The sequence below is a fragment of the Eutrigla gurnardus genome (genome assembly GCF_963514095.1).
Source record: "Eutrigla gurnardus genome assembly, chromosome: 16".
NCBI classification, from domain to species: Eukaryota; Metazoa; Chordata; class Actinopteri; order Perciformes; family Triglidae; genus Eutrigla; species Eutrigla gurnardus.
Window position 1 is genome coordinate 4715450 of NC_139927.1, and position 24215 is coordinate 4739664.

Consider the following 24215-nt stretch of genomic DNA (forward strand, 5'->3'; position numbering starts at 1 on the left):
ACACTTGCAATGAACTGTTAGCTATTAAAAATATTACTTGTCAGTGGAGTTAATTAAGCCTGAAGGTGTGAATACAGTGTTGATTTTGGATATCCAACGAGAGGAAGAGCATCCTGAGTTCTTATAGCTGAGCTCCAAGATAGAAGAAGTTTTTCCACAGGGGTTAAAGGTTGAGAAGGTAATTTGGGAAAAACCACAGAGACTTTGACTTTGAATGCATCATCGAACCGACAAAGTCCCGCCCTCTGTTCAAAGCCCCTCCACTAGAACACCAAAACCAGTGATCGTGATCAGCAGAGCAATCAGGAAGTACGTTTTGACAGACAGGCAGCCAAACTTTTTTGATTGGACAGGGTTTTTACTGACCCACCACGGCCACAGATGAATTTGTTTTATTGTTAAGTCAGGGCATTTCATGTATTCATTGTATGCTACGTGGATTTCAAGTAATATAACAGGACGTGTTTCTGAATAGAATCACCTATTCAACCTTTAAACCCCCGTCCCTCTTTGATGTTTCATTTTACCCCCAAGAACCGGAGACTACTCCAGCGCTGAACCAATATTCCCACGGAGGAAGCCTGTAAGTACGTATTGGCTATGTAAATTACACTAAAATTCAATTTAATCAGGAATATAATTGGGTTTGGCCCCATGCTTGTGACCTTTTAGGCACGGAGCCATCGCAAACAGGTTTTCAACCTGGCATGAATCCCACTTTAGTGAACAGGTGCTCCCATCACCCACCAGTGTCCCAATTAACGCCCTTCCGAGAGAAGTTACCGAGAAGTTACCGGGGTGGGTCCTGGAGAGACCACCCCCCTCCCCCCTCCCTCCCCAGTTACGCGTGGATACCCCTTTAAAAGGCTCACCATGTTGCCATCACATGCTCCGGTGGCACAGAAGTGGGATGAGGATGTTTCTTGTGCTCTCGTTATGTAAAAAAAAAAAACACATTTGTTTGTCGGACTTTCGCTGAGGATTTCTTCACTTCACACCCAGGACCCGGTCCCACCCCCGCCCGTCCCCCCCACCCACAGCCCCGTCCCCGGTCCGTCCGTCAGTGTAGTTGTTGTTCAACGCGCCGACTGGTGCGCAAACTGAAAGCTGCGTTCACTGTTAACGCCAAGTGACGGATATAAGCAACGTGTCTGCGCGACGCTCACAGCTTCTGAAGACGTGTTCGCGGATGGGATATATATATACATATAGATTCATATTTATAGGAAACAACATCCTGAGCGTCTCGGGAACGGAGTGTTGCCTCTTCTTCTTCTTCTGTTTTTTTTTTGCGAGGAGAGAGAGAGAGAGTTGCTCCGTCTCTTCTCTCCTTCTCGTCGCTATTTAGACGAGCTTCCCTTCGACGTCCGTGTTTTATTTCCTCTTAGTTGAGCTGCATCGGGGTTTTTTTTTTTTTAGCAGGCGGACCGGGCTCACCTAGCCGTGCTGGAAAACAAGGTGCCCCCCCAGCACCCTTCCAGCACCCTTCCAGCACCCCCCCACCTCGACTGGCTCCTCGCATTGGACGGAGATAGTGGCCGCCACGCAGAGCTACGGTACGGTAAGTAGCGGCGGCTCCACAGCACCCTTCCTCGTTGCTTTCTTTTATTTTAATTCAGGCAGAGCATGTGGAGGGGGTACACGGCCAAGCTTCCCTCTTTTGTGTGTGTGCGTGTGTGTGTGTGTGTGTGTGTGCTGTTTGAGTCATGTCTGGAGGACGTTGCAGAGGCAGATAATGGCCATGGTGATGAAGGAGATTCCCAGGGAGTGGTACTCAGTCGGACTGGCCGTGCAATGTGTGTTATCATGCCCCCCCCCTACTCTTCCTCCTCCTTCCTCCTCCTCCTCCTCCTCTTCTTCCTCTTCCTCCTCCAGCACCACCACCACCACCAGCAGCAGCCACTAAAGTGTAATGTCAAAGCAATAATAGTGCTTTGTCCGCGGAATGGACTCAAACAAGGTCAATTATAGGGACACAGCAGTCTGCGAGCTCATTGATAGCTCCATGATTGTGTGTGTGTGTGTGTGTGTGTGTGTGTGTGTGGTTACAAAGTTTATGGTACATTTGCCTCTGGCCTTCCTACAGGCTATACATACTAACACGCAAAAACCAAAAAAGCAAAAAAAACATATATGTATAAAACAGTATATATATAATGTTTTTTTGAGCTCACGTTGGGCCTTTAATGGATAACTTTGTGTTGGGTGGAAATAAACATGTGAACGGGGCGAGTGTAATTCAGGTAACAAATAACAAAGCAATTAGCCCACATGCAGTTTTCCCCAATTAGGTCATAATGGCAATGAGCTTCATAACGGATGATACGGTTGTTGTGACATCATGGATAAACCTCTGGAGGCGTGAGCTGACAGTGGGTGATCTTCAGGACATCACTGTCGAGAGATGTGTGAGGGGTAAAGAAACGAAAAAGAGAACAGAAATAATACATGGCATTATGAAGTCAAGTGTAAATATTCCAGCAGTTTAATCGAAGCATCTTAAGCCAGATGGTTGATGAGGTGCATACAGGCCACTAAGACACTATGTGATGTCAACCTCCTGTTTGTGCAGAACTGGAATCTGGATTGTTCAATCCCCAACCCTATGAATTTATTCTCACTCGTTATACAAACTCAATCACTGATTGTAGCTGCACACGCCCGTTCAGTACTTGCAATTCATGCACTTTTAATAGTGTATCACAAGCCCATATTTAAATATTTGATCAGCAGTGGTGGAAGAAGTATTTGGATCTCTCTAACCAGAGTAACGGCACCAATACAACAGTGTAAAAAATACTACAGGGCTGCACAATGTCCTGGCCTACACATCTTATTATACCGACTTAAGAAAGCATCTTTGTTTGGTACTTTCAGTCAAAAATAATCCCAATAAGATATTTTTTCAGGATCTTTCAGGCCTACTCTGCTTAGTAAAAGTCCTGCAGTCAAACTTCTATATGAGTAGAATTATTAGCAGCAAAATGTCCTTAAAGTATCAAAGGTGAAAGTACTCCTTCTGTAGGAAATGTCCGTGACTGATACATTATTATTATATTATTAAACTGATCTGATACTGGTGTTTAAGTAATAAGCTGTGTGGAAGTGACTGGCATCATGCTTTTATTGTGTAAGGCAACATCAGGCTTCACTTAAACATGGCTTTCCTAACTTCGTCAAACAAAATGTAACAAATAAATACAGGTGAATTGTTATTTGTTAATAAAATATTAAATCATACACCAGCAACTTTGGTAAAAAAATCTTCGAATTTAACAGAATTTCAATTCAACGCAGCAGCAAATTGGTTAAAACTGAAACAGAAACCCAGTATCTCATTTATATGTACATATAAAATAGTATTGAGCAGCACTGTCGGATTCAAATCCTACTTTTTGCATGTTCTCCACATGTCAGGGTGGGTTCTCTCCGGGTTCTCCGGTTTCTCCGGGTTCCTCCCACAGTCCAAAGACATGCAGGATGGGTTAATTAATGACTCTAAATTGCCCGTAGGAGCGTGAGTGGTTGTCAGGGTGTAGCCCTGCCATCCCCCTAATGACAGCTGGGATCGGATCCAGCCCCCCACCACCACAGATAATGGATGGATGGCCCAATTATATACCCAGTCCAGCTATTTGCATCAGTATCAGCCCGATATCATCACCCCTACATTCTGCTGTGTGGCTGTTTTCAGACGGATCTTTAACTTCTTTACGTCCAGTAAAATAGGAGCAGCTGTAAAGTAAAGCAACGGTTGTTGATTCAGTTTAACATCTGAGTATGAATTTAACTCACTTTCCATTCTTAAATCTCATGAGGCGGCTGTGCGTTTCCGTATGTCACATTTCTAAAACAGCAGGGGAACGTAGGAGATGGTCTTCACTCATTATGCCTTCTTAGTTTTAATGTTTAATAACCAGTAGCCTCCTCAGTAACCGTCTTCACACATAACTTGCTTTTTTCCCTCTCCTTATTTCAGGGCCGCCAACAGACTGTCAAATATAAATAAAAAAAAATAAAACAGATCCTCAGGGAGACACACTAGTTTATTGTAGTTGAACATTAATCTTTTGGAGTTTCTTCAGCACACTTGTACTTCACCGTGTAGTACCTCTTCACCACAATTCTTCTCTTTGATCAAACATTCTGCACACCGCCTCACTAAGCCGTCATAAATGTCATAAAAGTTAATATAGAAGTGTTTAAGTGACTCACACTAAGGCCCGTCATTAAATAGCCATGCAGGCTTAATAACTGAGCCATTACTGTAAAAGCAATACTCTGTGAGTTATCAATGGACCTCCGCCAACATACAAATCAAATGCTTAAATCATCAATATATATATAGGCCGTTTTTTGTTGGATTTGTGGCATTTGTGGGGATTTAAATGGTCCACGTTTTCATTATTATGTATTGCATTCTGGCACTTTGTGTCATCCCTCAGTTCTGCTAATCATTTACAACACGTTGGCCTTAATTTGACTTTCTGCAGTGTTCAACAGAAATACCACAGTGGGATTTCTAAAGCTGCACAGATCCGTTCTCCGGTCAGTTGACCACGAGGCGACGCTGGAAAGAAACTCGAGTACAGAGAGAGACGGTGCTTTAGAAATGGACTGGCTGTAGGATGATATAGATGATCTGTTTCCAGTTGTCACTTGACTCCTACAGAAGAAAAATGGGCATTGTTGGTCGTTGTTATGGTGACGACATGCATCAGTCGGGCCAGAAAGTGCTTATTTTTTTGTAACTTTTCACACTACAGAATGGCGAGCTAGCCAAATCCACTGCTTTTTTTGTTTGGTTGTTGCTACACATGTTTCAGATAATGAGTTGTACAAAGTGGTCATCTGAAATTAGCATTGTTAGTCTGGTTCGTAGCGATGCTACTCCGCTGCTAGCCGTTCAGGGGAGTCTAACTAGAACCCAACATTAAACGTACCTAGAACCTTATGTGTAGAGTTTAAAGAATCCTTCTAGTATAGTGTAATTTGTTCCTTACAGAACCCTCTCTGGAGGTTCTTTCCAGAACATTTCCACCTCCTACGTTGTAAGAACAGTCACAATGGTACACGTACATTTGAATGGGAATGTCCATTCTACTACTTTTATTTCTATGGTGGTTGTCGGCTGTAACTGCTGTATGAGTGCGGAGCGATTAAAAAGCACACATGACAAAGCAAGGAAAAGCTCCGATCACAACACACACAGAGGGAAAGTGACTTCCTCCTCTGCTCACGTAGACAAAACTCCACCATATATCTTCACATGGAAAAATAGTTCTTTGCTGCCATATTAATGCTCAGATTCCCATATATTGCACCTTTTTTTTTAAGTCTTGCGATGTGACTGTACGTTTAAATTTCATGTCCATGTCGTGTTTGAGCAGCTCCGTGCAGGAAAACACCATCCGATAAAAAGCAACATTAGCATCGTGGTTGCTTGGTTTCATCGGATTTAGGCTTGATTATGTCCTGAAACCTGCCATCTATACACCAGGTTTCCATTCACTTCTCTGAAATGAATCGCATCATGCTTCACGAATGTTGTTTTTTTTTTTGTTGCCCTTACACATTTTAAGAAGCTGACCTTGTGAATAACATGAGATCTTAACGTGCTTGGCACGGTCCCGTCATGGTGATATGTGTTTAATTTTTATAATTAACCCGTGGTGGCCCTTTTAAGTGAGGAAGCTCTGCCCTGATTATTGAATTAATTTCCGATGCCCTGCCACGCTCCTCGTCCACAGAAACCGCGACGCTTTCATGCCTGCCCTCAGTTTGAAGCCGGCGATGAGATGTAGGACAACTGAAGGAAGGTTTTCAGTTACCGTGTGTGTGTGTGTGTGTGTGTGTGTGTGTGTGTGTGTGTGTGTGTGTGTGTGTGTGTGTGTGTGTGTGTGTGTGTGTGTGTGTGTGTGTGTGTGTGTGTGTGTGTGTGTGTGTGTGTGTGTGTGTGTGTGTGTGTGTGTGTGTGTGTGTGTGTGTGTGTGTGTGTGTGTGTGAGAAAGAAGGTTGGATCGTCTCTCTTGTGTGTCACTTTCAGTGATCCATCTCTGCTCATCCACACAGTTCTTACAGTATATTCCCCGTGAAATTAATTTAACATAATCATTATAATTAACTAATTAGAAACAAGTCATAATGTTCTTTTTGACTGTCAACTCATTCTCTTTCATAAAATGACTCTATGGTCAAAATCTTCTATCATATCTCATCATTTGATATCTTGATTGGGTCTATAAAATTGGTCCCGCCCCCTGAAATGCAGACCGGCCAATCACAGTGTAGCATTGCCTCTGCACGCCAATCGTTTCAGATCCATTTCATCATTTTCAGGCCGGCTTTGTGGATTTGGAGCTCAAACATAGAGGTTGGGAGGAGAGATTTCTACCCGACAACCTGTGGAGCAAATTAGCAGAGTAGCTACAGTAGCACAAGTAACTAGCATTAGCACTTCTATGCTAGGCTAATGCATGCTGCTTTTGCTTTTTTACTGATTGTAACAGTGAAGGAGGATCCGGTTTTACAGGAACAGTGTGGTTCCTTAAATATCTGGCCTTTGATCGGCAGGTGATCTTTATCTTTTGAACCTGTTTGTGCTGTTAAATCAGTTTGACATCCTGGATAAATCCTTTTAATGCACATTATTATTACTTATTTAGGGAGGACAGGAGGGAAAACTAGCCGACAACCTCAAGTTATTTTATGCATTTATTTCTCTTTTCAATGGACTCAGTGCTGCTTGATATATATTGCTAATTTTGTGCAACAGGTAGAATTTGTCATAAAGAAGGGGCTTACACTGGTTTCAGATTTTATTTTAATTCTCATTTTAGCTCTGTTTTGGTCTTCATCAGCTCCTAAAGAAATGTTAAATGTTCAGCTGCTTAGGTTTGGGTTGATCGTAACAAATTGAGGGTTACAGTTGGCAGAAATCAAATCTAAAACAAACGACAAGTGATTTGTTCTTCGTATGACAATAGAACTGATTGGATCAGTTTGGTATTGATTATTTGGCTTCACACAATGTGACAATCACTTCTCTCCAATGGCATCAAATGGCCTCAGCCTCTTAGAGGCACCTTTTTTTTGAAGCGTTTGAATTGATGTAATAACAGTCTCCTCAACTGTAAAATTGAGCCCTTTCATCACCGTTTCTTGCTATTAAAAGGGGGGGTTTGAGTGCTGTAGGTAGCAGAGTGGCTGCCTTCCCTTAATGTCAGGGTTGTGATTCTTCATCCGACAAGAAAAAAAAAGTCTTTTAAGCCTTTCTGCTTCAAGAAAAAGTAATGCTCTTTACATGTCAGATGCAATTAAAACCGATAAAGCTCATATTATCTATATGGTGTCAAGGGTTTAAAGGGGAAACTACACCGTGCTGTTTTCAGGTGCCAGTTTTTTTATAGCTATAATTACAGACAAGATAATTAAATGGGTATCTAGTGAGTTTTAAATGTTAGTGTTTATTTTCCTTTTTACACATAAAATCAGTGATTTATCGCAGCAATTCCAAACAATGTCGTCATGCAGGATAAGTGAAGGCTGAAGCATGCAGCTCTATTTAATACAGCAGCTAGTGTTGCGACATGAAGCATGCCGGAGTAGAAGGAGGCAGTGTCGACATTACGGCAGCGTGGCGTTGAGTCACAAGCAACACCCAGAACCTGTCCAACCTACGAGAAACACCTACTGGCTGCACCGCCACTCACCCAAAGGTGCTTTTAGCTGCTGCACCTTTTATTAATAAGACTGTATGAGCTGCAGACGCTCATCCCTCCACCTCCTGCCTCGGCAGCCTGATCTCCAAGGTGACCGATGCACAGAGATCCCCTCGTCCTGGTTCTACTGTCAACGGGCAATATGCAAGAAGTAATAGATTACATTTTCACCAAGCTGTAGAATCGTTCCTCACTGTGGAGCGTTGGAATGTAACTAAGTACTGACGTACTAAATTCAGGTACTCACACTTTGCTTTCCGTCTACTTTAAAGCTGCTTTTTCCCAACACTCTTAGAAGTTACGTTTCCAAATGGGTTCTTTGCTGAAGGGCAATAGTTCTACCCAGAACCCTGTGCAAGACTAAGGATTCTACTAAGAACCATTTTTGATTTGAAAACTTGTTGTGTGATTGTTGAACCATAAGTGTTGTGCGTTGCTGCACCACATCGGACCAGGTCTGGATGGAACCCTTCTAATATATAAAGGATGTTCTTGGTAGAACCTCCTGGATGAGTTCTTCTTACCACGTAGGAGGTGGAAATGTTCTAGAAAGAACCTTCAGAGAGAGTTCTCGAAGGAACAATTACACTATAGAAGGATTTTCGAGTTTAGAGTGTAACCTACTACACATACAGTGACATATTGGACTTAATATTTAATTACATTTATTTTGCGGCTATAGTTACGTTGTTGATTATGACACGTACAAATTATACGGAGGGCAGCAGCTATAATTGAGGACACTGAGGTCGTGTCCTTGGTAGTTACTCTAAGCCTGGGGGGGGGTTACAATCTGCAAGGATAAATGTACACAATGCAGACATTTTCTAGGGAGATTAAAACCGAGTATATTCAAATGTGACAAAAAGGGATTCACAACATTGCCACAAGCGTTTTATTGTGTGTGTGCAGAAGTGCTTTCAAACCCAGTTTAGATTTTTTTAAATGTACCAAAACAAGCAGATTGAACAGTAAACTGAATAATTAAAATCCAGCTAATCTGAGACAACTCACGATCAAGACCGGACACACTTAAGATAGAATGTGGAACATGCGAAGTAAAGGCACCCCTCATTATTGATCTGATTCCCATAAAAACATCCACAGAAAACAAATGAGGATTCCTCTGCATTCACCTCTTTTATAATGTAGATCTATGTACGTGCACCATGAGAGATAATCATGAGGCGTTGCAACATCCTGTTGCCACCTGAAGCCAACACTTCCTGCCTTAAACTTGCATTCTCTCTACTGGCCAACAGGGGGCGACTCCTCTGGTTGCAAATGGAAGTCTGATTTAATTGAAATCCATGCGAAAATGACCCCACTTCTCACTTGATATATTATCTCATCTTCTTCAATCCAGCATGACACATTTAGTAAATGATGGTCCATTTAGAGTTAAACAGACCAGAAAGCAGGGGATGCTTTAGGGGCGGGGCTACCTGGTGATTGACAGATTGCTACCACGGCCTCGCTACCGTCGCTAGGCATGCATATGATTACTGTAACACTTTGACCTTGAATCACAGAAGCTAACCTTGTTAACAGCTTCACACCAGAAGCCGGATGGATCCAGATCCAGTCAGGTTGCTGCTCTGCTGCTGCTTGTGTTCGTCAGATCCACCCGTCGCTCCTCCGCAGTCCAAATATGGTCACTTCCTGGTGACTATGTCCACTTCTATGCAGTTTATGTAACGGCAACATGAGGTGTAGAATTAGCTTCACTTCCACCCGCTACAACACAACATAACTTCTTTATTTTTTTATACGTTTTGATGGTAATACTGTATCTCTTAACTAAACAACTCTAGGGGTTTTGTGTTATGTGCGTTTATAGTGTGGCATTACTGCTTGTGTTTGTGTAAAAAAGCCCACTTATATCTTATGTATTTATTCGTAAATCAAGAAAGCAATATTTGAGTCAAGCGCGATGGTTGCCTTCAAAGAAAGATAAAAGGTAAGGGTGAGAATCTTTGGGTGTCAAACTCAAGATTTGATTCAATTCCGATTCTTGAGGCCACGATTAGATACAGAATCGATTTTCCATTCAAAATTGATTTTTTAATTAGAACATGCTTCAGGATCTACACCAGCTGGAATGAGAGCATAAGGTTATAGAATTATAAAAAAGTTAAACTGATTGTGACAATAATGTATCATGCTTAAGTTGCATGAAGTTTGAGTATTCAATCAGAGAATCAATGATTTGGTCCACCCCTAAAAAAAAAATGGATTTCAAAACACCTGCAGGGTCAAAAAAGTGAGTTTTGCAGCTTTTCCTTTCGATCCCATAATAACTCATGAGAAGTTAAATAGAGAGGAAAGGCTCCACATGGGACATCCATCGTTTTAATATAGTGGACGCAAGTTGCCCCCCCTTCCATTCTTCCCTATAATAATCAGCTGTTTGGTCCGTCACTGGACCACGGAGGGGGGCGGGGGTGTTGAACCAGTACGGCAACTGGTTCGGATTAAGTTTTCTGCGATCCGGTGGAAACCAGGAAGAGGGGGGGGGGGGGCTGCACATCGCCACCGACCGTCCTCCCTCCACTCCTCCCCAGCGCTCCCAGTTACGGAGCTCTGCCATCGCACCAGTCCGACGGCTGGCTGGCTTCCTCCCCCCCCCCTCTCCTCACCCTCCTCCTCCTCGCTCTTTTTTTTTTTTTTACCCGCAGATTTGCTCGACGCTCCCCGGCTGGCAGGGAGGAGGAAGCCGTAAGTCAGCAGCTCGATTGTGTGTTGTATTTGTTGTTGTTGTTGCTGTTTATTCGCCCTGGATGTTTGAAGTTGTTCCGGATAGAGAGAGGGAGGGAGAGAGGGAGAGAGAGAGAGGGGGGGAGAGCCCATTTTTCTCTCCGTGCACCAGAAGCGATACACGGGGGGCTGCTGCTGCTACGTGCCGTTCCCTGCCGGGTCTCGACCAGGACCGGGATCTGAACAGCCGTGTCGCTAATAAGGAATCCGGTGAGGAAATGTGATCGAGGGGGGGGGGGGGGGGGGGTGCCCTTTATTCTGCTCGGTGTGTTCGGGTAGCCCCCCCCCCCCCCCCCCCCCCCCCCCTCCCTCTCCAGCCCATATTTAGAGCCTGGCTACTTCAGATGGGCAAGCTACGTCAAGCCGCGCTGCCGTCTCCCATCACACTCTTTATCTGCACACACACATTTTTAGGCGCGTGGCAGAAATGCATGCATATAAAAAAAAGGGTGCACGCGCGAATGTGTGTGTATACGTGTGTGTGTGTGTGTGTGCGAGCCGCCTCGCGCCGTTGCAGCGCGAGCTCAAGGCTGCGAGTCTTTTTTTTTTTTTCCTGAGCAGACAGTGACCTAATGTTTGAAATTCTTCTGGTCGTTTATCTCCTCGTGCTCGTCGCCAGCTGTGACACGGGAAATGTGTCGATATGTGTGTGTGTGTGTGTGTGTGTGTGTGTGTGTGTGTGTGTGTGTGTGTGTGTGTGTGTGTGTGTGTTTGCATGAAAGTTGAAAGAGGGGGGGTGACATTAAAAAAAAAAAAAAAAACCCAAGTGGTTGAGGTGTCAATTACAGGTGTGATGGTTGTCGTTGGTTGTGGTTGGAGCACAGGTGTAGGGTTTGGTATGAATGGCGTGTTTGGTGGTGTGGTTCATTTCTTTGCCTCGTGAGACCTCGCCATGAATCATAAGTATAAGGAATTAGAGAGGGCTTGAGCTGCCAGCGCAGGTTTGTCTTATTTGAAGAATTTGAGAAGTATATTTGGTATTTCACAAGAAGAAATCGAGCAGAAAGAGGACAGGGTGTGTAAATGTAGTTGGAATAATTATAATAATTATGACACATAATGTAAATCATTACACCTGGTCAAAGTGAACACTGATGTATTAAATAGGAATAAACAGAGGATTGTGTCTTAAAAACACAATATTCCAACTTTATGGGCAGAAGTGTATATTTTGTGCAGCTGGATTGTCATAAGATCAATTAAGAGAGTGATGTTAATGATTGGACCAATCAGGCGTCTTGTGAGGAGCTACTGGCAGCTAAGGGGCGGGGCTTAGGTGGAGAGGTTCATGTTGATGCTGAAGTTTAATTGACAGATTGGTCCACCCGATCACTCGCCAGGTATCGAGTGACGGTTTCCTAGATGGTTCAAACCATCTGGCGGTGAGGGTTAGGGATTTGTTGAAAAATCAAGGAAACTTTTTCATTTTTCAGAATTAGATTTATTTCGTCCGTTTTGCAGCGAGAACTGTGGCGGTGCTTTAAGTCCATCGACTCCATTTTCACTACTTCTGTTGTTGTTGTTGTTGTTGTTGTTGTTGTTGTAAAGTGTACTGCAGTTTTTCAGGGTGAGAGTCCAAAGGAAATATTATTTCCTTCAACGCTCTGTCCCTTTAGAGAACACTCATTACTACAGTGCTGTAAACGGATAAAAGGATTTAGCATTTTTGTGTTAGTGTTTCTGAATTTCTTTAACATCTCCATATAAAGTATTCATTATCGCTTTATAGACGCAGTAAAACAAATATTCGTGTTTTCAGTAGTTTTGCATATATTTGGAAGTAGTTTTAAACCTGCTGTAGGCTACATGTAAATACTTACTTGATAACATACCTTAATATAGTGATAAATCATCCCGTAGTTGTTTTTCATTGTAACCGATTTCAAACACTAAATACAAAGTATTTATTACCCTAAAATCACCATAGTTTTGGATCCATTTTGCTTTAAATGATGGACACACACCACAAATACATCTGTGTGTGTGTGTGTGTGTGTGTGTGTGTGTGTGTGTGTGTGTGTGTGTGTGTGTGTGTGTGTGTGTGTGTGTGTGTGTGTGTGTGTGTGATATTGTCTGTGTTAGACGTCACTTCTTTATGTTGCATCTCAGTGTTATCTCTTATCACCGCTGCATTGTTCCACTGTTGGTCATGGTGACATTTGCTGTGTTTGGTTATATTTGTTTTTGAATGATAATAATGTAATATAGAAGCTACAGCACAAAGCGTGTTGGATTGAAACATCATCTTCAGAGTCTTATCATTAAAAAAAAAAGGGAAAGTATCCCGTTGTGCCGTGTTTGATGCTCTGAAAGGAGCAGATGATCTGGTTTCTGACCAATTAAAGAGGCCAAGCGGGGGATTGATCTTCCCATAAACGTGAGATTACTTCTCGAGGATCATCTAACGGTGTTTAAAGAGCCGGAACGCTGCCACATCAGATAATATCTCTCTGCTGCCAAAGTGTTTTTGTCTGAGGTGGAGATATGAAAAATAAACCATGTTCATTTCTGTTTGCTCCTTTGATGAAATGCTATAGAAATGGGAGTTATGTCAGGAAGTTGTGAGTCCTGGAGCTGGACTCTTATTGGCTCCCGGGATCGATCTGACATTTCAGTCGTGGGCCGCCTTCACGTTGCACGAGCAAAGCCAGACGGAATCAAACATGTCTGAAAAAAATCATGTCGGTGCTTCGACTGTTGATTAGTCGTCAGTTGGGCCAATAACGTGTCGAATGACTGCGTCAGGCTTGGGGACCCCTCGGGGCCTGAAAGGGCCACGCCGGGGTTGAACGGCAGCCCCGGCCTGGAATTCACAGCTTCACACTGAAAGAAGCTGACTGTGATGAGACCTGGATGATGATGAACGTTACTGTGACATAAAGGAGAGATCCAGGCCAAACCGTTACAGATACACATCTAGGTGTTTATTTTACTGTGTTTTTGTGGCTGTAAAATTCAGAAATAAGCATTAGATGAGGCCTTATTCCCATATTTAAACACACTATTTCAGAAAATTCTATAAGTATTTGTCAGTAAGTAATCAACTGAGGTGATATCTATTAGTTATTCTTTTGTAAGTGTCTTCAAACTGTATGAAATTCTACTAATATACACTGTTGCCCATAATATTTTGTTTTCAGACACAATCCTCCTGTTTATTCCCATTTAAATGTAGTCACTTTTGATCAGGTGCAATGATTACATGATGTGTCATAATCACCCAGGTGAAATTAATTCATGCATAGCATTTGTTTGGCTTTTATAAAAGACAAGACATTTGCAAATTATTCCAACTTTATGGGCGACCCTGTATATCTTTAAAGGCTGTGTGTGTTTTTTTCTCAAACTCCAAACCAGAAATCTCCACTTACATCCACCAAGCTTTGCCGTTTCTTTCCTATCTGTATTCTGGGGGTTTTCACAGAGAGGTTTCTTCATATATCATCAACAGTCGGGTTATTCAAGAGGTATCCAAAAAATCCCTCTATAAAATCCTTTCACTTTAATATGTTCACAAGATGAAACAAGAAGTTTAACCTGGTTTTTATCTGCTCCGGACCTTTCTGCAAAATGAGCATTTATATGATAAGATAATGTCTCATTTGTATATTAAAACATACAATTTCAGAAAAAGTCATGGAAGATCTGGAGGTTTCATGGAGTAATGTGGTACACAAGGCAGGTTTTTTATACACTTATGTTGGAAAAAACACCTTTATTAGCATACGCTAACAAGAATCTATGTGTTCATTGAAGAAAATCATAATTTAGTGCGTAATTCCTCTTTTAAGAGGAGATCTCATTAACCAATTGTCATTAATTATAGGAAGTAATGATGTAGAACAAGCAGCTCTTGTGAGTTGGATGGTTTGAATGGTAGAAAATGTTTAATTGTATTTGCTGGAGTTTTTCTCTGATTCTACTGTGTGTGCCGTTTTTTTTTAAAAACGCAATCTTTACAAGTTTACTCATCTTATTAAGCAGACTATAAATCTTTACGACCCAGGCTCCCGTATAAAACAACGTGTTGCCGCTTCCCTGAACGTATAGTCCTGATGTTTATTTAAACAACAGTCGCTCACAAACATGAGTCATTGGTTGTTTTTGTTTCTATTTCAAAATTAGCTCAGGGAGTGTTTTTTCTCTCTCTTTCTTCATGTAAAGTCCCAAGCTCGTTGTTTGTTGCTAATTGAGTTAAATGCTGAATAATTTCACAATGAGCTCTGGGAGTGTTTACAGTCTGTTTGTCTCGGAGATGTATGCATGCCATTCCCTTTCGCTACACAATCTGAACATTAAAACCTTTTTTTACCCTGGTTTAAACAACCTGTTTTTTTTATTTTTTGTCTTATTTTCCTCAGTCGAGCTTATTTTTTGACATTTTCCTTTTCAGACCAAAACATTTCAGACTTAACAGTTGGATTTAACAAGCTGTTATTTGCATGCTGTGTGCACACGAGGTGATAAGGCAGTGAATGAATGACAGAGTGCATCCGTTCCTTCTACGCTACATAAAACACACACACACACACACACACACACGCACAAACAGGCAGGCAACAGCTGAGAGCTCGCCATATGATCACATCAATCCGGTCCGATCACGAAACCGCTGAGCCGAATTCACCCGTCATTAAACGTCTTTATGCATCAGATGCTGCCGTCGTCGTGTTTTTATCCAAAGCGAAGGCTTGTGTTTGACGGTTGATGTCTTTGTTGTTGTGCTCCCGTCTCATCGCTTCTGGCTTCTGCTTTCACTTTCTCTGTGCCTCACCACACCACAAAGATCCTCCCGGCTTCCTCTAGTTTTAAGTCGTGACGGTGATAAAAGCTTCGAGGTGATGTTAGCGGACCCCACGTGGTCCGTAAGACATGTTTTTACCACTCCCCGAGTGTCTGCCCCGACCATCGCCTTCTGTTCAGAAATGGACAAAACTGCTGATCGTAACTTCTTCTGTGTGATTACACGAAACTAAAGCTATAAAAAAGGTTATAAGGCGTTTCGGGCTGAACCAGCTCTTTATGGACCTCATTAAACGCTTTATTTGTAAGGAACTTGAAACTACTGTATAGATGTTTGTCGCTCTGTCGGTTGGGAACACTGCGAGCACGCTGGTGAAACCAGGAGTTTTGACTAATTGTCCGTCTCTTACCTTCAGGCCTTGTGGAGAAGCATGTGATGACTCACGCAAGGCAGAAGGGATCCCTCAGCCGGGGCGACGGCAGCACCGACTGGTGGGACGGCTGCCCTCTTTGGCCACATGGTGGCGCCATGGGTGACGCCTGGACCGAGCGCTCGCTCCGATTCGGGAGGACAAAGAAGATAGGCGAGGTCGTCAAACAACGGAAAGTCATGGCCAAGAGGGTGAACGACAAACGAGGGAGGACGGAAAAATCGGACCAGAACAGAAAACTGGACCGGAGGCGCGACAAGAAGCGGGACAGGAAGTCGTATCCTTTGCGCGGCAGGGCCGGGGGTTCGGACAGCGAGGGCCTCAGCTGTCACGTCCTCCTCACCCGATTGGAGGAAAGCCTCCGTGAACAGGAGAGTTCGGAGGAGAGGGCGAGAAGTGATGCGTGCCGTCATTCATCTCTCAAACCCAGACCCCAAAATTTGAAAAGAAGCAAAAGAAAAGAGGCAAAGTCGTTACCAAAAACCAAATCAAAGGCAAAAAGCCTGAGTCACGCCGAGTGTATTAATGCTCCACAACCTCGCAAGCGCCGCCTGGCCTCTCTCAATGCCGAGGCGGTGAACAGTCTACTCCTTGAAAGACCTGGTGACCCTCATACGGCAGCTAAACAGGCCAGGAGACAGGAAGAGGCCAAAAACAGGGGGGTACCCCCGGATCCAACCGGGAGTCGCCCCGGAGGTCTAAAGGCGACACGAGGATACCCCAGAAAAGCCTCCACGTCTCACAAACCTGAACTGTGCCAAAGCTCCAAGCCGGTCAAGAAGGCCAAAGCCAACCGGGCAGAGATGAGTCAGGAGAGTCTGGATGCCCCGGCCCCCCGGAGATTGGCCGGACTCAACGCCGCCGCCCTGCTGAAGTTAACCAGCTCCTCCGCTACCAGCAAACAGCGGGTGAAGAACGCCCCGACGGCTACTATCACGTCAGACCGCAAGGCTCCGGCCGCGATTGCAACTCCAAAACGGCCCTCCGGGGTCCAACTCAAACACAAGGGCCAATCACAGAAGCAGAAAGGGAAAAAGGTCCTTCCCTTGCACAGCGGCTGCTCGGCCTGCAAGGAGAAGGCGGACTTTGAGCCCAAGGTGGAGTGGGAGACCGGCAGCTGCACCCATCGGCTCACCAAACCCGGCTACCAGTCGCGCAGCATGCTGGCGTACCCGCTGAAGCAGGTGAAGGAGGAGCAGCTGGAGACCGAACTGAGCCCGTACTACTGCTGCCCCCCGGAGGGCTCGGTGGAGTATTGCCACCGCTTGGCCTTCTTCCTGGGCCAGCAGCCCTACGGAGAATCGGCCGATCAGCCGCTCAACTCAGCCATGACCCCTGTGAAGCGCGAGTGCCTCGTGACCTCGCCGCCGCTGACGCACCCCCACCCGCACGCGGCCCTGACCCTCAGCCCCCACCCCTGCCTCTGCACCGCCGACCACTGCTTCTCCAGCTACTACGTCCACATCGCCCACCCGACACACACTGGAACCACGTCGGCGAGCCTGGCCCCGCGACCTCTGAACTTTGCCCCCTCCGGTTTGTGCCCGAATCGGATGGGCGGCTCCAAGCTGCTGGGCCCGCGGGTGTCCCACGGCTCGGGGCTGGCCCACCCCGCCTACTGTAACTCGGTGGGGTCGCCCTGTTACGGCGACGCCTGCGGTATGGGCGGCTACGCCTACAGAGCAATGCCTCCTGTCGCCAGCAGGGGTTGCTCCTTCAGCACGGGATGCACTGGATGCTCACACGGCATCAAAACAGGTGAGAACGGAGGTAGTTGATCCTTGAAGGAAGGAAGTGTCGAAACAACCAGGTTTAGCAGTTTAAATCTGGAGCAGGCTGGGGATTTTCCCCCAACTGTTCTGGTCTTTACTTGGATTGATCATCTTAAGCCCTGTTTGTGTAGCCGTTATAATAAAAACAATTTCAAAGTGTTACATAGATATTACTTACAGAAGTACTTGTTGTCGCCTTAAGCTACCTGACAAGTGTGAACATTTCTGTTTTGAGTCGGTACGAGCTTTGAAATTGTCCAAGGGCTTGAGGCTCTGACTTAGATTTTCCACGATAAGGAGCCTAACATTTAATATTTTCCACAACAACTGTGTTATAAATAGTTGACCTGGTGGGTAAGATGAAAGAGAAGCACTGTTTTTAAGCTGATTTACAGGGGGAACCATGCAGTTTGCTAATTTTAATGTCAGAACTGCGACCTTTGTTGTCTAACATTAGCTAAGTTTAGTTTGCTACTTAAAAAAAAGAGCTTTTCTTCTGTAAGAGGAGATTGTGTGAAGTTAAGTGCACATTTGATTTCTTTTCATTCTTTGTAAAAGTCTTACATTCCTCCTTTGCCTTTTCCAGAGGGATACTCCTCCCCTCAGGATGACCACAGCCCCTCCCTCCTGGTCCCCCCATCCCTTCCCATCTCCAGCTGCCCGCTATCCAGCGTTCCCACCTCCACCCAGACTAAACCCCGCCTGCTGACCTCCCTGTCGGGGGGGCGAGACCAGCCCCAGACCAGGTTAAAGCTGGCCCCCGAATGCCCGCGGAGCAACGAGCCCTCCATCGGCTCCCTGTCCATCGGCCGGACGCGGTTGCCCCAGAAACAGCCGGCGCCGTCGCCGCTGCCGCCGAGCCTCAGCGGCGCCAAACAAAAGAGAGTCAGCCGCAGACGTGCCACCAACGGTTGGAGGCCCGTTGGCATGCCGACGGAGAGGGACGTCTTCATCGCGGTAGGTTATTTGTGAGTTGTCTGGTGGTATCTCGTATCCGACCACCTGATTAGGAAGATAATTATGTTTTTGTGGCAGATTTCTTTGTGTTTTTTCACGATGAGAATGATATGTGTCCTCAGGGGGAGGACGAGACGGCCCCGCGGCAGTGTTACGAGGGAGTGGAGAGGGACGGGGAGGTGATTCACGTCAGAGACACTGTGCTGCTACGTTCGGGCCCCCGGAAGAAATCCCTCCCATACGTCGCCAAGATATCAGCGCTGTGGGAGGACCCCAAAACAGGTAACGGAGACGAGAGGGGGAATCATAGATGGATACGGAGGACGAAAGGGACAGGATTGCTTACGTGTAAGTGTGTGTGTGTGTCTACTTCCCCCCCCAGGAGAGCTGATGATGAGTCTTTTCTGGTACTACCGACCTGAGCACACACAGGGAGGCCGAGATCCCAGCGCACACTGTGAGGTGAGGCTCCTGTGATATATGTATGTATTTATATGTATACATGAATGTGTGATGTGGAGATCTGTATGATTAATGCATGAGTATTTGACATTCAGATCAACCTAAAATGTAAAACTATTTAATTAATACTGCTAATCATTCAGAGAATATGTATAATATTACCATTAAAATATTTAAAAGTCATTATTATACTGAAAATATTAGTTCTAAGGAAATCCCTCTCATGATTTAGTCATTTTTTTCTTCTTTCATGCTGAATGACTTTATTCCAAGATACTCTTGTGCACATCTCATTTAAAATGCTGCTTTTGTGCGACTCTTTGCAGAGAAACTCAATTTTATAGATCTGTCCAATAAATCAGCGAATTGATTAGTTGACAAAATGGTATGTCCACTCATAATTCCTCAGCCCTCGCTATTTCATCCATTCATGAAGATTATTTTTTAATTAAATGTGGCAGAAGTCTTTCCAAAATTTAAATTTTAACGTCTAATTCCAAACACATTTACATCATAACGTCAAACAGAGCAGCGTCGGAGAGATTGGCTGTGGGAGAAAATGTGAAATGAACAAACAAAACCACAAAAAATAACCTGCAATAAACTCTTTTATTGTGGGAAAACAAACCATTTTTAAAAAATTGCTCATTTCATAATGTAACTTATTTGATATTTATTCAATATTGAAGACTTTGGGTTTCCTTAGGTTTTTATGTTTATATACATTTTTTACAGGAAAATATTGTGATTTTAAATGTTTAAAATACCAAATGTAGTTCCCCTCATACTCTTCAACACACAAGGCAAATACATACACACTGTAATGATAGATATGTAGCATATATTTGAGAAAGAATCGGTTTTAAACACAGAGAAAAGACAATCAATCTGAAGTTTAACAGCTGATATGCTGCGTGAATTCCCCTTGCATTACATTTTTATGGGTTTTCGCTGTGATAGACGATTATCAACTATTATTGGGTTGCGTATACTAGGAATAAACACATTTCATGCACTGTTGAGACATTTGATGTGCAAATGTATTTGCAGGCTGAATGGTTCATGTCATTTTATCATTATGCTGTTGTCAAATCCTGGACTTAGTACTATGTGATACCAGTCATCCACGTGGAAACCCTGGTATAACTGCCTTCTTTAGATGTCTCTGTGTTGTCTGTGTATGTGTTACTGTTTGTATTTGTATGTGTCTTTTCATGGACCATGAGTCTGGCAATCAAAGTTGATTGATTGATTGATATTTATTGTAAGTAAGCCATCATGTGTGAGAACCCAACGTGCGAGGAAGGAGGAGGTGGTAGAGAGAAAAAACAGCCGCCGCTGCTGGAGACGTGATTATCTTTCAGCCCTGAAAGTGTTGAAAGTGTGTAACGATGAGATCGGCACGGCGGCGGCTTCACAACCGGAGAGTCGGAGACGAGGAGAGCAATCTCAGAGAAGCTGTACTTACGTCTCTATTCACAACGGATCTCCACTGTGTGTGTGTGTGTGTGTGTGTGTGTGTGTGTGTGTGTGTGTGTGTGTGTGTGTGTGTGTGTGTGTGTGTGTGTGTGTGTGTGTGTGTGTGTGTGTGTGTGTGTGTGTGTGTGTGTGTGTGTGTGTGTGTGTGTGTGTGTGTGTGTGTGTGTGTGTGTGTGTGTGTGTGTGTGTGTGTGTGTGTGTGTGTGTGTGTGTGTGTCATTTCTGCAGCACTTGTTGTTGACGTGACATTGAACACTTTTCTTCTTTTCCTTCAGAATGAGATTTTCGCCTCTCGGCATCAGGATGAAAATAGTGTGGCCTGCATAGAAGACCGATGCTACGTTCTCCCACTAGCCCAGTACTGTAGGTAAGAACACACACTCTCCATCGACGGGGAGTCTTTTTATTTATGTATCTATTTACTTATTAAAGAGTTGGCTCCTCTGCTTCTGCGCTAATTGGAAGTTTTTTTAATTGACTCGTCTTATCGCACATTCGTGAGACTGTGACTGTTCATGAATCGGGGGAACACCCGGGCCAAGTTTGCTGAGTCATGCTTTTCAAATTTTGACTTGGGTTTGCTTGTGTATTTTCAAATCAAGCTGCTTCGAGTTCTCCCGCAGATACAAGTTGTTTTTTTCTTTTAGATTTTGTGCCTTGGTGAAGCGGCGTGCCGAGGGCGCCCCACCCGGCAGCGCCAGGGTGGTGCCCTGCCGCCCCGACTTCGCCCCCCCCTCCCACCGCTGTGTGCCCACGGACGTCGACCCCGAGCTGGTGTATCTCTGCCGGCACGTCTACGACTTCCGCTTTGGACGCATCCTGAAGAACCTGCAGTAGACGGTAGAAAGGGGGGGATTAATCATAACATAGGGGGCGCTGAAGGACTGAATACCCCTGTCTTTTCTTCTGGGGAGGGTCACAATCAGAGAGGGGGGGGGGGGATGATGGACTGATGAAGCAAACACATTATGAAGCACAGTTCCCTTTAGTCGACTGCAGATACAAGGAGGTAGAGGAGCATCATCGGCTTCCATCACACTGGAGGTTACATGGAGGCTCGTGTGCGTCCCCCCCCCTCCCTCCTCCCCCCCCCCCCCTCGCCTGCCAGGAATGCTGGACACCAGGCTGAACCGGGCTTCTGTCAGGACCACGTTCCCCTCTCTAAAACATCTCAGCACAGCAATCATGTTTGTTCATTTGTAAGCCTCGGTGGCTCAGGAATGGTCCGGTGCTGCGATGGGGGGGGGGGGGGGGGCATGGTGTTCAACCAGCCGGGGTGAAGGAGCAGCTAATGGAGGGCATCATCTCGTTTCCTCCTCATTTATTTTTTGTCTCAGAATGTGTGTGATGGGTTTTTTTTTTTTTTTTTTCTTAAGGAGGCAATTAAACCAAACAAGCAGCTTCAGAGGAAGCCGGGCTCTCGTTTGCCCGTCCGACTGAAACGTTTTCATCTCAAGCGACGCTCTACGCACACTTAAAAATACTGTCAGTGAAAAACACATTCATCTCAGCCACAGCCTCGTCGGAGAGACGCTCCTGAGTCCCGTCGTCATGTCTTTGATTGGTTTTCCACCTCAGCTGTTCCCTGTGACTCGCCTTATGACTTGCAGCTAGAGCTCTCGGCAGTCGGTCTCACCACACAACTAGAACAGCTGGAGTGTAATCACTGGGAAAGAAGTAGAGCTGCAACTCATGATTATTTTATCAATCAAGTGTCACAAATTAGTGAAATTGCCCTTTTTAATATTATTTCCCACAAGCCCGATACGACTGAGACTAGACCACGCAATGTAAAGGAACGGTGTGTGTCATTTAGGGGGCTCTATGATATGAATAAGTACGTTTTCTTTGGTTTTATTTTTACCTATAAATAGGAATCATGTTTCACCTTAGAATGAGCTCTTTATATCTGGCCGCCATGTTTCTACGGTAGCCCAGAATGGACAAACCCGGAGGGGAAAGTTTCCGTTGGTTGCAATCTGCAACCTCGCCCAATTATTAAAAATAAATGAATCAAAGTGATAATATATTCGTAGACTTTAGAAGACGGTTAGAAAACGGCGTTCCTCTCGCGTCTCATCCTGAAGTGTAATTTCTCCTAAATGTTTCGGTTATTTCCTCCCCCTCCTCCGGCCGTTCTCCTCCCCCCTCCTCCCCCCTGAAGACAAACCAAAGGATGTCACACAAGCCAGAGTCCCCGTCTCCTCCTCGTCAGCACTTCTGCCCTCGCTCCCTTTATTGTATTGCACTAATCCATTCCTTAATTACAACAAACTTTGTGTTTTTGTTTTGTTGCAGCTACGTGTGTGTGTGTGTGTGTGTGTGTGTGTGTGTGTGTGTGTGTGTATAAACAGTGAGGATGTCATGACTGCTTTTTGTCATATATGTATATTTCTATTCTTTCACCTGTAGAGGAGTCAGCCAGTGTGATCGCCATGGTAACCGATGCACCATGTTAGACGTGTATTTGGATTGGATGGGGGGGGTTCATTCAGTACTTAAGGTGGATTTCAGACCCCCTCATTGCCTTTTGCCCTGCGAGTGTTTTACTGTCGCTCTGAAAACGAGTAGTGTGTACTTTGTGTTTTTTGTTAAACGTAAAGAGTACCCGATTGCTTTCCTTCACTGCAAACGTTCTTCAACACTGGATGGAAGTTTCCAACACTCTAAAGCCATCGCTTTTATTCTCTATTTGAGCAGCGTGACTCCTTAAAAGCCCCAAAACAAAAATCTAAAATCCTGACGATTGGGTAGTTTTTTATTTCCACCAACGCCCAGATTCTTCAAAGAGGTAATATATATATATATATTATATATATTCTCCTACTTTACAATTTCTCCTTATCAAGAATATTTTATTATGTCGATTTCCTACGATGGCATATGCAATATATTTTTAGACTATTTTTGGAAAAAATTTACCTAACAAATCAAGAAAATAATATGCGTTTTTTTTTATTTTTTGTTTTCAAAATGAGTTTGAAATCATCACAGCGTTAATTGAGATTTGACCAAATGAAAGAAAGGAGACTGAAGGGACTCGGGGTTGTAGATAATGAAGTAAAATGAAGTGTACATATCTGAATCCAGGAAGCACCGGGCACTCTTTCAACAAGCAGCCAATGCACAGTGTAGTATTTTTGCAAGATCTGTAATAATTATATTTAAAGTAAGAAAGAAAAAAAAATATTTAAATGGATTAAACAATACGATATATTAAGATTTCAATTTAACTTATTTGGAAATACTGTGTCTAATTGATTAACCTGTTTTCTTTGCCGGGATAGAAACGATTTGCTGTTTTATTTGTAACTTATACGTTCTAGAAATGAAATGGTTAAAGTGGCGGTTGTTGACAGAGATGTAAAGTGTTGTTTAGTTTCTATCGGTTAGTTGTGGGGGGGGGGGGGGGGCGGACGGGAGAGCAGGAGTGGAATCAGATTTGAGATTAAGACTTGACCTGACTGACCTTTGAGTGTGACCTTTGGGAGAAAGCAGTGGCAACATGGTCACCTGAGCTATTATTGATTTGTCCTCTTAGAGGAGAGACAGGCGCTACACCTGATCTCAGACAAGCTTTCCTTCTCCATATACTATCATAGAGGGTCTGTGTCAGGAATTAGGGGACTGTATGAACATTACTAGGGAGGATTGGGTGAGAAAATGTACATGTTTTTGTATAACTGATAACAGCTAACGTCAATAGAGGCTGCATTAACTTGATAAAGATGCATTCGAGCTCCAAAAAGTAAAAAAAATAAATAAGGTGCACTAAAACAATATCATGATGAAATCTTGTAAAATGTACTTTTTGGTGAGAAATGTAAATAAATACAGTTGTTTGGAGAAGAAATACAAAAATATACATATTAGATATATATTAGAGAGAGAAT

General features: G+C 44.1%; 1 protein-coding gene across 2 annotated transcripts; it reads left to right on the forward strand.

Moving 5' to 3' along the window:
• Positions 1-1163: 1163 nt before the first annotated feature.
• On the forward strand, positions 1164-23739 carry LOC311027123 (bromo adjacent homology domain-containing 1 protein). 2 transcript variants are annotated; one of them, XM_084030963.1, is made up of 7 exons: positions 1164-1561; positions 15638-17410; positions 18011-18381; positions 18504-18663; positions 18764-18843; positions 20598-20689; positions 20970-23739. In XM_084030963.1, the coding sequence occupies exons 2-7, from the start codon at positions 15658-15660 to the stop codon at positions 21157-21159; spliced, it is 2646 nt and encodes an 881-aa protein (XP_083887089.1). In that variant the 5' UTR covers positions 1164-1561; positions 15638-15657; the 3' UTR covers positions 21160-23739. The 2 variants fall into 2 exon arrangements, with proteins under 2 accessions (XP_083887089.1, XP_083887090.1); XM_084030964.1 differs by lacking the exon at positions 1164-1561 and adding an exon at positions 10418-10439.
• The last annotated feature ends 476 nt before the right edge of the window (positions 23740-24215 follow it).